At 38.9% G+C, this 12,371-nt stretch overlaps 1 protein-coding gene across 1 annotated transcript in view; it reads right to left on the reverse strand.

Moving 5' to 3' along the window:
• Nucleotides 1–12,371, reverse strand: part of ACC (acetyl-CoA carboxylase) — a 70,584-nt gene that overhangs the window by 28,178 nt on the left and 30,035 nt on the right. Inside the window, exons 24-26 of the mRNA XM_080271279.1 lie at nt 11,900–12,090; nt 981–1,131; nt 103–339 (exon numbers count right to left, since the gene is read on the reverse strand). Of these exons, the coding sequence (XP_080127405.1) occupies nt 103–339; nt 981–1,131; nt 11,900–12,090 (579 nt within the window). The remainder of the gene's footprint in view (nt 1–102; nt 340–980; nt 1,132–11,899; nt 12,091–12,371) is intronic.

Below are 12,371 nucleotides of genomic sequence, written 5' to 3' on the forward strand. Positions count from 1 at the left end.
AGATGAAGGAGGAGGAGGAAGAGGAGGAGGAAAAGGAGGAGGAGGAAAAGGAGAAGGAGGAGAAGGAGGAGGAAAAACAACAACAACATCAATCACACACACCTTCGAAGGGTTCATGATGACAGTAGGCACAAAATTGAGGAAGACATGGTTGCAATCAGTACGTTTAGCCAGAGGGTGAGAGAAGGCCACCTCCAACTCATCCATGGCCTCTAGCAGCAATTTCTCACCCTCCTTCTCCAAGTATTCGAACGATGCTTCTTTCGTGATCAGATCCGAGTGGCGGATGATGGATCGGATGAAGAATCGGAAATCTGTGACCTCTTGCCCATCTGCCACCTACGACAGGAAACTGATTACTTGCTGTTTCATGTAGGCCAGTATGATGAAATATGATTGTTAACCCTCCCCTCTCTCTTACTCCCTTCTGTAATATACTGTACTGTATAAAACTAACACATGCTCAACTTGAACATCATCTAATTAATTACTGTACTTTAAGCTTGTGGTGTGGATGTGGATGTGATAGGAAGTGTTAGGAGAAACACACTGAGGTGGTTTGGCCATGTGGAGAGGATGGAGAGCGTGAGACTGACAAGGACAGTGTATGTAAGGTGGAGGGGGAAGAGGGATGGGGAGGCTAAGAATGAGATGGAGGGATGGAGTGGACAGATATATGAGAGAGAGCGGTGTCAGCTAGGAGCAGGGCAGTGAAATGGCGGGGGACAGGAGACACAGAGGCGATTTGTTTGTGGCCACCCCTGACGGGATTAGGATGTCTGGAAATAGAACGATAGATAGAAGCTTGCCACACCTGAATGACAGCAAATCTCTTTCTCTTGCTTTATGCAGCAGACTGTTTTTCATTTACATATGACATCCGAGTGTGGAACATTTGATGTTAAAGCATACAGCACTGGTATTTCTACAAAACTGATGACATCATATTCAAACTATAATTAATTTCAACCTATACCAACCTTGGCTTTGGCAAGGTAAAGGTGCATTTTCCTATTGGAGGTGGGGAGAGCCTCTAAGTCATAGGTGCGGAGTCTGTTAATCTCTAACTGGAATGCCAGTGCTGGCTCTAGATGTCGATAGATCCGGTCCTCGTGGAATTCATCCCTTGACCTGTCACACAGAAGCTCCAGTTAGAAGTTAGAATATGCAACATCTCAAGCAAGTGACATCTGTGTACATTGCACTACCAAGTCATTTTTACAATTACTGTACATTATGATAAAAATGTTAACTGCATATGAAGAATTATTATTAAAAAATCAAAGCTGTTCCTGCAATTATAATATTCCATTTCCAAAATCAAATATAAGCTAAATAAAAAGCTCTCAATGCACATAACACAACCATAATGAAGTTCCAGCACTATTAATCAAAAGCATTTAATAAACACTATATCCTTCCAAAAAGCAATTACAGTACTATATACGGTACTATAATTCCACACTAAGTAGCTCAGTGCACATACTTCAATGATGACCATCCAGTGGTGAATCAATTTAAACAAATAACTTACAGATCATGTTTCAAAAAGGCATATCTATGGCACTGAACTATGTGCTGTACACAAGAGGCAAGCAACACATGAAAAAATGGAACCCTATCATCAGTACATGAGGTTCAAAAGCAAAATACGTGCCAACATTTTTATCCTACAATGTTTCATACTTTTCAGTTAAACTGACTTCTACATAGTTTTACGGCATCCGCTGAACAAAGGAACTAAAACTGGAACACAGTCTTAAAGTTACATGGTAACAGTCATTAACATTATAAATGAAGCTAATCTATTTTTTTCATAGGTACTATTACTATGTGACATACATATTCACTGGGATACTAGCATTTTATGGCCACAAGGTGCAAATCATATATTGTACAGTAAAATGCAGCCTATGGACTACTATAGCATATCCATCCATCCATCCATCATCCATTCCTATGTTGCCCCAAGAGGAGCGTAGGAGCCCAGGGCTAGGCAAGTTGGTCCTAACTTTTAAGATGAAGAGTGACCAGCCTCACTCATTCCTGAGTGGCATTTCATGAACAATAAACCCCATAAACCCCAACCATCCCTTGGACATAAACCTGCATAGGCTCAATCCAACCAGAGCACCTTAATTGACCACTAAACCACAAGGCGCCAAAATTTGGTTATATGGTTACCAACCAGCGTAGTAAATGGTTTCCTGGTGTACAGGAAACCATTTAGCTTTTCATTCAGTGTAAAGTCACCCATAGGAAAAAGGAAGAGAAAAGATGAAAGAAAAAAACCCAGAAGAAGGAGTGTAAAGTCACCCATAGGCAGAAGGAAGAGGAAAGAATGAAGGAAAGAAAGACAGAAGAGGATGGAAGGAAGAGAGGAAAGGGCAGACACCCGAGAGCAGCACTACATTGAGTGGGTGGATGGTGAGCATCCTCACCTACCACCACAGCATATACCAATATATATTACCATTCCATACAATACAGTACACCTGTAATATTCACAGGGGTTAGGTTTCTACAACTGCCAGAAATCCACCATACAGAGACTCTCTTAGGGACTTACAGTTCGACATACAAGAAGAACAAATCATATAAAACTATCCCCAAATCTTAATAAATATATAATAACAGAGAAAGCAGTTTCAAAAACTCAAGTTCTCGACAATGCTTGAACTAGGGGTTACAAAATTCACACAACTAACCACCACCACTCCCAACCACCACCAGTGCACTCAGTACTGTACCACCACCAGCACTCTCATTACTGCCACTGCCATGCTCATTTATGGGCGTAACAGCAACAAATTCAAGCAGCAGAACCATAGTTTGTGAGTAAAAATTCAAAATCATGAATCTTTTAAAATACAGAGTAAAATAAAGTAGTTCTATGTACTACAGTACAGTCAATCATAAGAAAATTTCATATAACTGTAAAGTTTCATAGCATGGTATTCTGGGTCCAGTTTTATATGGGTATCAGGTGGTATGTTCATGTATACAGATATATTAAAAGTATGCAGGAAATAAGCTAATAACAAGCTAAGTGAAGAAAGACTGATGTACAGGAGAAAATCGTGAGTAGAAGGACAGAGAGTTCAAGAACTGAAGTGGCAGGCAAAATCAGCAATAAATGGTAACAGTGAGGCAAGAAAGATTTTACGTCAATGACCTTGAATCATTTCTTGGGTTAATATTAGAATATACACAGACATACAGTATATAAAATTCATACAAGTCAGCCTACTAATACTGTAATTTATCCTTGACATATATGATGTTCCAAAAAGACCCTGACTACTTTGGCTGTCAGTATACAGTACTTAGAACAACATAATACAGTGATACTGTTTCGTTTACTCAACACACAAATTCAGCAAGTTTTGTGCATACCATCAATTCACTTCAATGTGAACTCCATGTGTTGTGTGTAGGATATCAAGGCTGTACACAAGTTCTTACTAAGCTCACCTCTGCATGTATGGGCTCATTATGAGTGCAAGCAGCTGTGAAATGATCAAAAGACTGCCACCTTGATCTTGTAAACCACCTCTCTGACAAATCCCCCCCCCCCCCAAAAAAAAAGTATCAACCTATCTATCTATCTAAACACACAAACATATCAAACATATACACAGTAGATCCCCCTATAATGGACTAATTGGGGGAAGCCTTAACTGATAAAGCCAAAAATCTGTTATATCCAATGGTCCCCCCTTTCCCATGATAGGATTACAAATACAAGTTTGAAAATTTATGAGAACAATAGCAAATTCTAGAAATAAATTTGAAAACCATATCCATTTTAAACTAATCTGGTCATAATTTGGTCATTTTGCAGTTTGCTTCACATCCCAGTCACTACACTTTTCATGACTTGTACAGTACTGTATAAAATGCTCCAACCTAATGTGTCGTCCCATAAAAGTTTACATTCGAGGGATAACTTGTGTTTGCCACTTAAGGACGAGAGACTGGTCACTCCTGATGTGGCAATAAAATGCCTGATGACATCTAGATAGATTGCAGTCATATATCAAATTACCAATGTTAGGCAGAATACAAATAAGTACTGTATACTTGTATAGATGGTAAGCTGCTAGGTTCTGTCAAGAGTTTTTATGATGACAGTGAAGCATGTGTAAAGGTAAATGGGCATCTACGTGAATGGTTCACAATCGGTGTGTGCGTGTGACAAGGTTGTGTGATGTCCCCGTAGTTGTTCAATATATATATGGATGGGGTCATCAGAGACGTAAAAACACAAGTAATGGAGAGAGGGATGGTGTTGGTCATGAATGGTGATGGATGGAATATCCTAAACTTGTTGTATGCTGATGATGCAGTACTACTTGCAAATACTGGACAAGAACTTGGCAGGCTAGTGCAGAATTTTGCTGATGTCTGTCAGCGTTGTGCCTTGAGAGTAAATGCAGAAAAGAGTAAAGTGATGGTTACTGAATGAGGTGACTCCAAGTGTGATGTTAGTGAATGGAGAGAGACTGGAATTGGTGAGAGTTCAAATATCTGAGTACAGTGATAGAAAAGAGAGATAAATGTTCAAAAGAAGTGGAAAGTAGAGTGATACAAGGACGGAAAGTACCTGGTGCTATGAAAACCTCAATAAGAAACAGAGGCTTGAGTGTTTCAGCTGCATAAGTCTTACATGAAGGAGTGTTAGTGCCAACTTTAACACATGGATGTGAGACTACGGTGTGGCATGAAAATGAAAAGAGCAGTGGAGATGGGACTGCTGAGGAATGTATGTGGAGAACAGAGAGGGGATAGGATAAGAAATACTGTGATTTGTGAAAGATGTGGAGTAAGGAAGTCTGTGGATAACAGAACTGAAGAGTGTATTGAGATGGCATGGTCATGTGGAGAGAATGGATAACAACAGAGTGGTGAAAAAGGTATATCTGAGCAAATTTGAAGGAGGGAGGAGGCGAGGTAGGCCAAGGAGAAGGTGGAGGGATATGGTGGATGAGGGTGCGAGGAAGAGAGGTATGGAAACCGGTGACGCTAGGGTACTGACAAGAGATTGAGCTGAATGGATAAATGCTGTAAGAAGTGCATGATCAGGGATTTGGCACCCCTTTTTAACGTGACAGCATTTGGACTGGCTCTATCGGATACGGTTATGTGAAGCTACAGAATGTGATGAATGTTTCTAGTGTATCAGATAGAGCCAGGCTTCTGGGGGCTTGAAGGATGAGTAAATAGAAATGTGACCCATTGGACTGGGCAAACCTGGGTTGTCTGGACGTTACTACTCCTCACCCTGCACTAGGGTGGGAAAGGAGGTCCGGATGATATATATATATATATATATATGTGACAAGAAGGGTTGAGTGGTGACAACACTGAAGTCTCATAAATTAATACAAGTATCTAATTCTAAACATGGAGAGATGGCTACTTAATGCAGTGTACTCTTCTTTACAAGTAAGACAGCTGCTGAATTTAGAAAATCAGTACAGAATGGACTATACATGTGTAGAACTAAAAGTAGAGTAACTGACTCAATGAGACGGTCTCATAAAGAGTGGAGAAAACTCTAGGTGATTTATGTTTTGCGGCAAGAGAAATGGTTAAGTTCCTAAGCAGAAATACACGAATATCACGTCAAGCGTGCAAGACCATAGAGAAAAATTAACATTAAAAAAAAGTCTGCGGATGGATGTCTTATACATCTCAATGTATGCACAAAAAGTGAAGCCGGGTTCTGAAAAGGAGAGATGGTGTTCAACAGACACCATGGAGGAAAGGGTAAGAATGTTTGGTACAAGTAAACTGAGAAATAATCAGGGATTACCATAAGGTGCCAAGAAAGCTCTAACCATACTGGTCATCTTTTGGGCTATGCTGCTTCTCTCCCTATTGTATTTGAAGCATGGTATATGTGAACATCATGATAACAACCTGACAGATTGAACAGTACAGTACACAGTGTCTGACGGTGTTTTGTGTAACAGAGAATGAAGAATGGCTTTGTCAGCAATAAGAAATTCTACATCTGATGATGATATAAACAAAGATGATGATCACCTATGTTGCTGACAGCAGGTGAAATGGGTATTTCAGCATTCCCTATCACTGATTTCCACTCACCTTGATAATACAGTACTGTCCTGAGTATCTTAAAAATTTTCTCTCAAAAATGCTGTACAACAGATCCACCTGACCTGGACTCAGGGTTGACTGAAATTGTTGCACGTTTGCAAAAATCATGCTTTCCACCATGTGAGATTAAATTCATTCATATGCTAAAATTTGGCATGGAATCAAGACAAATATTACAAAGCTATACTCCTACTGATAAATAATAAAGTACACCAAGAAGCAATGCAGTAAATTACCACAACAAATGTTAGTACAGTACAAAATACCGTATCTGTGGCTAATAGGATGCAACCACAAATGCTATGTTTACTCATCATACCTGGAGTCAATAGTTTTGGCAATGTGTTTCAACAGGTGTTTTGGTCTGCAGTAAAAGATAAAGACATACATCACCAACATGTTCACTACTACATAAAGATACAGTATACTGTATATAAAGAAAACAAAAAAGATGTCTGATCACACCACTGTAGCTCTAAACACAGAGAAAATGTTAAAAATTCAGCCAAAAACTTCATAACATGCTTTAACTGTAACTAAGCAACAGCTTCTTTCCTGTTGTCAGTGAAAATACAATAAAAACAAAACAGAGAAAGCCTATACAGAAATACCTACCAACCTGCTATAATGGAAGACTACTCTCCTCTTCTGAACTTGGATATTAGGCTAAGTAAAGGAAGCTAATTTAGAAATAAGTAGAATAAGGTAATAGTCATTGCAAAATATTACAATGAATAATAACAAATAATAATGAAGGCATTTAGGCTCTTTTTTATATGCCAGTTTACATAAAGTAAGGGTATTTTATCATAATGATAAAAAACACAAGCAGCTCAATAAAACAGCATGCATATAACTATACATTTCTCTTTCAAAATTTTGTAAACCAGCACCCAACAGTCTGACACAGACAACTGTCTGTCATCCAGTAAGTTTTAGTCACTTATGGTACTGTACTATGGTATGTAAATGGCCTAACATAATGATCAAAGTATAGTATACTACATATCACCAACCTCATTATTAACCCACAACTGTTTTGTTTTGTTTTTAAAGGCTCCAACGTGCTTGCATGCATCGGCCTTGGTCACCTTATGGTGGCTCTCCAAACTGCCCGATCTCTGGGAGCCTCCCTATTTAGTCCCCCAATCCTGAGATCACATTCAATGACCTCGTCCCAGATCTTTTTCGGTCTACCTCTTGCAACTCTACCCCTAATGTTAACACTTCTCATTTTTTGCACCCAATTATCATCCCCCATCCTCTCATGCCCAAACATCTCAATCTACCTCTCCTCATCACAACACCAATAAACTCCTGTACCATCCTATCTCTTAACTCTTCTATTGTAAACCTAGCCCCCCCAGGCCTTGTAAGCATGGACGCACCGCACATCCACCTAACCACTGTCATTTCTGTATGTTTGAACCTGCGAGTCTCCTCTTCCTTTACTGCCCAGGTCTCATTACCATAAAGCATTACACTCCTAACACAGGCTGCATACAAAGATGCCTTAGCATGGAGGGAGAGCTCTCTCAGTGTCAGGAGAGGCAACAGTTCCCTGAACGTCTTCCAACCACTCCTTACTCTAGCCACAGAGCAAACTCCAGCCCCACCTCCTGCACATAATGTTTCCCAAATAACAAAACACTTCCACACACTCACAAGACTCACCTTGTTAAGACAATGGATCATCCCATTATTTACTGTAGCTACACACAGTATATGGAAGTTGATGAGGCCTGGGAACTGACAGGGGATACTGTTTGATGAGACATGTATGAAAAGCACAGCACAAGGGTTTGGACCCCTTTACCAACCTGACAGGTCATGGAGTAACTTGGCAATCTGACAGTGTCTGGAATGACAGGCACATCCATTGGGGGGGGGGGGGGAATGTGCAGATAGTCAAGGCAAGTGAAATACAGTCATGATTCTGGGAACTTGAAATGATTTGTGGATGACTGTCTGGCCCATTTCACTAGATATGCTACTGATAAGTTTTCTCTCCTTTGTACTTTTTTCTTCCTTGTTACTGGATCCACCCTCAGCTAATAATTGAGTAAGGAGAAGAATCATGATGATGATAATGATCATGATGAAGTCACATTTTTACCATCAACAGATGTTTGCTGTATTAACAGGGATTAAAAGAGTGGTTAATAATGAAAGAGTAATGTTCAACAATGTAGCACATCTGATAAACTGGCAAACCTTTGACCATAAGGATGCTGGATTAAAAGACTTTTACTGAACTATGTTTAGAAAAACAGCAGCAGATCACTTTAGTACTGTGAGCTCAACCTTTGAGGTAACAACAAAACAAGGCAAGAAACATAAAATGCATTCTCACATCAACTACAATCAAGACAAATCTATAGGTTCAGCATGCTCTGTTTCAAGTCTACTCTTAAATGATCTGGACTATGGGAGCCAAGCCTTGGGCTGCTACATCTCAAAGAAAGTAATTTCTAGGACTGGTTATTATCAATGTCAGTTTTGCTTTAAATATATTAAAACATAAGACAACTGAAAAAAGCTGATTCACAAGCCTTAATAAGATATACAGTGGTCCCTCGCACTTAGCGATTTAATTAGTCTGGAGAAACCATCGCTAAATGCGAAATTGCTAAATGTGAAGTGTACCTTATAAGGGAAAAATACCAATTAGTCTGCGCCCGTCCTGCAAGTCATCCTTTTGACCGCCGATTTCCTACTTTAAGTGCTAAAATTGATACAGCGTATTAATAATACATTATACAGATACAGTACCATATGGTTATACACCTACTCACCAGCAAAAAACGCCAAATGCTCGGCACTGTGAGAGAAAAAAAATGCATCCAAGATCGCCAGATGCTCACAACAATGATAACAGTGGTGGTCTGGTGGTGGACGGGCAAGGCATTTCATGCCCAACATTGCAAAATGCGTAAGACAATCACTAAATGCGCAGGATTGGTACCTTTTCTAACCTATCGCTAAACGTGAAAATCGCTAACTTAAAACATGCTAAACGCGAGGGACCACTGTACAAGTTAAAAATTTACACTGGTCTATTATACTCCTGTTGCACAAAGAAAATTTCATGAATGTTTCTGTTACTATATGATGGGGTTACTCTGGATTTTATATATATTATATATACTGTATATATATATATATATATATATATACTGTATATACAGGCATACCCCAGTTTAATGATGTAATTGGTAAGGTAAAACCCCATCGTTAGGTGGGTATCGAATATCGGGGTACTTTTAACATGCAATGTGGAACATTTACCAGCCTTGGGTTTCCCCCCAAACCAAGCCCAAAACCCACCCAAATGAGCCCAAAAACAAGTTGAAAGCCAAAATGGCCTAACAGCTGTCAAGGAAGAAACCTAAGACTAACACCTGTAAATACCTCACTAAAACAAACAAATAAAATCTAAAAATTGTCAAATATAAGTATGGAGAAAATCAAGTTAAGTAAACTGTATCCCAATATGACAATGTTGACCCCACCTATGGCTAAAACACATTAATCTAAGACTAAAAACAGTTTATAAATCAGCCTAAACACACAATTTTTGTCTAAAATATCATCAAAATCAGTAAAAAAAAATCCAAAACCCATCGTTAAACAGGGTCTGGCCATCGTTAGGAGGGGTATGTTGGTATTTCTACCCCCATTGTTAGGCCAGGGTATCACATCTAGAGGTATCGTATATTGAGGTATTACTATATACAGTGTATATATATATATATATATATATATATATATATATACAGTATATATATATATATATATATATATATATATATATATATATATATATATATATATATATACAGTATATATATATATATATATATATATATATATATATATATATATATATATGGCACCTCTTTCTAACATGACAACATTCAGACTGACTGTATCAGATAGGTAAATGTGGAGTTAAAGAACATGGTGAAAATTTGTTGGCCTATCTGATGAAGCCAGGAGTCCCTGGGCTTGAAGGATGAGTGAATGGAAACGTGGCCCATTGAACTGGGCAAACTTAGGCTGTCTGGATATTGCTACTCGTCACCCTGCCCTAAGGTGGGAAAGGAGGTCCAGATGATGATGACTGATGACTGACGATATACTGTGAACTTTTGGTGATATGAAGTGGAAAAACAGACAAACATACGTGAATACATAACCTACTCCAACTTTCTTTGGTGGAGGTAAAATCGATATGGTTATGTACTCTGGCATTATTTTGCCAGAAAATGTCATACAACATTTTACTTTTGAGTTAATATTAATTTTGCATAATAACTCTTGCTGACAGGTGGTATGATGGCCATAAGTGTGAATGTTTATGCCTGTGAGGTGGAGTTAGGATTCCAGGGAACTGAATAGGTGAGTGTAATCCATTCAATGACAAACTCTTGTAGTTCTCATTCTACCCATTTTTTTCAGACTCTCTGGACTCTATATTACCCCATCCCAGGGTGGGAAAGGAGGTCTGGATGATGATGATAACTTCTGCATACTACTTGTTTCTAAAATTATTAAACAATGCTTGCATAAGAATGAACATCAAATTAGGGTAATATTTTGGTACAACAAAGTTTTACCTGCAGTAATAGTCTACATGCTGATAACTCATAATTCTATACAATGACCAAAGTCACCTCATCTTACAGTGCTTTACTCAGATAGTAATCCTAATAATCTCTGAACTCAATAAACCTTTTAGATTAGTTATCAGTTAAAATCTTTTATATGCAAATTGAAAATGCAAATAACTGCAGTCTTATTGCAATATATATCAAAACCTGATAGCCTATATTAATAAGCATCAGGAAAAAATGAAAACTGACATTCATATACCGTACTGTACACACAAAGGAAATGTGCAGGTACTACAAAGATAAGCAGATTTTCCAAGTCTTGGATACATGTGGCATATGTCACTGAATGAAAAAAACAAACATATCATCATCATCATTATCATCATCCAGACCTCCTTTCCCACCCTAGGGCAGGGTGAGGGGCAGCAACGTCCTGACAGCCAAAGTTTGCCCAATCCAATGGGCCACACTTCCATTCACTCGTCATTCAAGCCCCTGGAATCCTGGCTCTATCTGATACACCAAAAATTTTAACCGCATTCTGTAGTTTCATATAAAAGTATCTGATGGAGTCAATCTGAACGCTGTCACATTAAAAAGGGATGCAAAATCCCTGATCATGCACTTCTTCTCACAACATTCATCCAGCCAGCTCAATTTCTTGACAGTCCTCTAGCCTCACCGACTTCCATACCTCTTTTCCTCACACATTCATCCACCATATCCCTCCACCTTCTCCTTGGCCTACCTTGCCTCCTCCCTCCTTTAAATTCACTCAGATAAATCTTTTTCAACATTCTATTGTTATCCATACTCTCCACATGATCATACCATCTCAGTACACTCTCTTCGATTCTGGTGTCCATAAAAAAAAAAAAACTACGTGTAAGAACAACTATACAATCAACTCAACTCATTTTAAAAGCAGCTGTAAAACCACAGAATTCTTTAAAGCAAAGTGCATAATATATCCCCTATACACATGTTCAGAATTCATTAGTGTAAAAACAAAACCTGAAGGAACTTAAGTTATATATCAAAGCTCTGCAAAATACTGTACTGCATTAACAGAAGGCTGTATATATAACAAATGAATTGTCTGCAACATAAAATGGTAATTATCAGCTGTGCATGAGTTAATCTACGAAGGCACTAACCTGTAGGTGAAATATCGAGGGAACTGTTGCTTGTAGAAAACTACCATAGTTATGCGCCTGATACCAGCCTCATGGAACTCCCATTTCTTGCTGGCACAAAACACAGCAAACTGCTCACTCAGTTCACTGTCATTCATCTCCTCTTCCATACTGATTCCAATATTCATTATGTGTATGGGATCCTTTGTTTTCTGATAAAAGATATTTAATTAAATCATTACCATGTGGAGAGGATGGAGGGTGAAAGACTGATGAAAAGAGTGTATGTGAGTGAGGTGGAGGGGGGAAGAGGGAGGGGGAGGCCAAGGATGAGATGGAAGGATAGCGTGGAGAGGTATATGAGAGAGGGGGGTGTGAGTTGGAAGCAGGGCAGTGAAATGGCGGGGGACAGGGTGACATGGAGGCGTTTTGTTTGTGGCCACCCCAAACAGGATAGATAGACAGTATCCTTGAACACAATTTTCCACATTTA

The sequence above is a fragment of the Coenobita brevimanus genome, chromosome 45 (assembly GCF_032717465.1).
Source record: "Coenobita brevimanus isolate Jiangsu-jjx chromosome 45, ASM3271746v2, whole genome shotgun sequence".
NCBI lineage: Eukaryota > Metazoa > Arthropoda > Malacostraca > Decapoda > Coenobitidae > Coenobita > Coenobita brevimanus.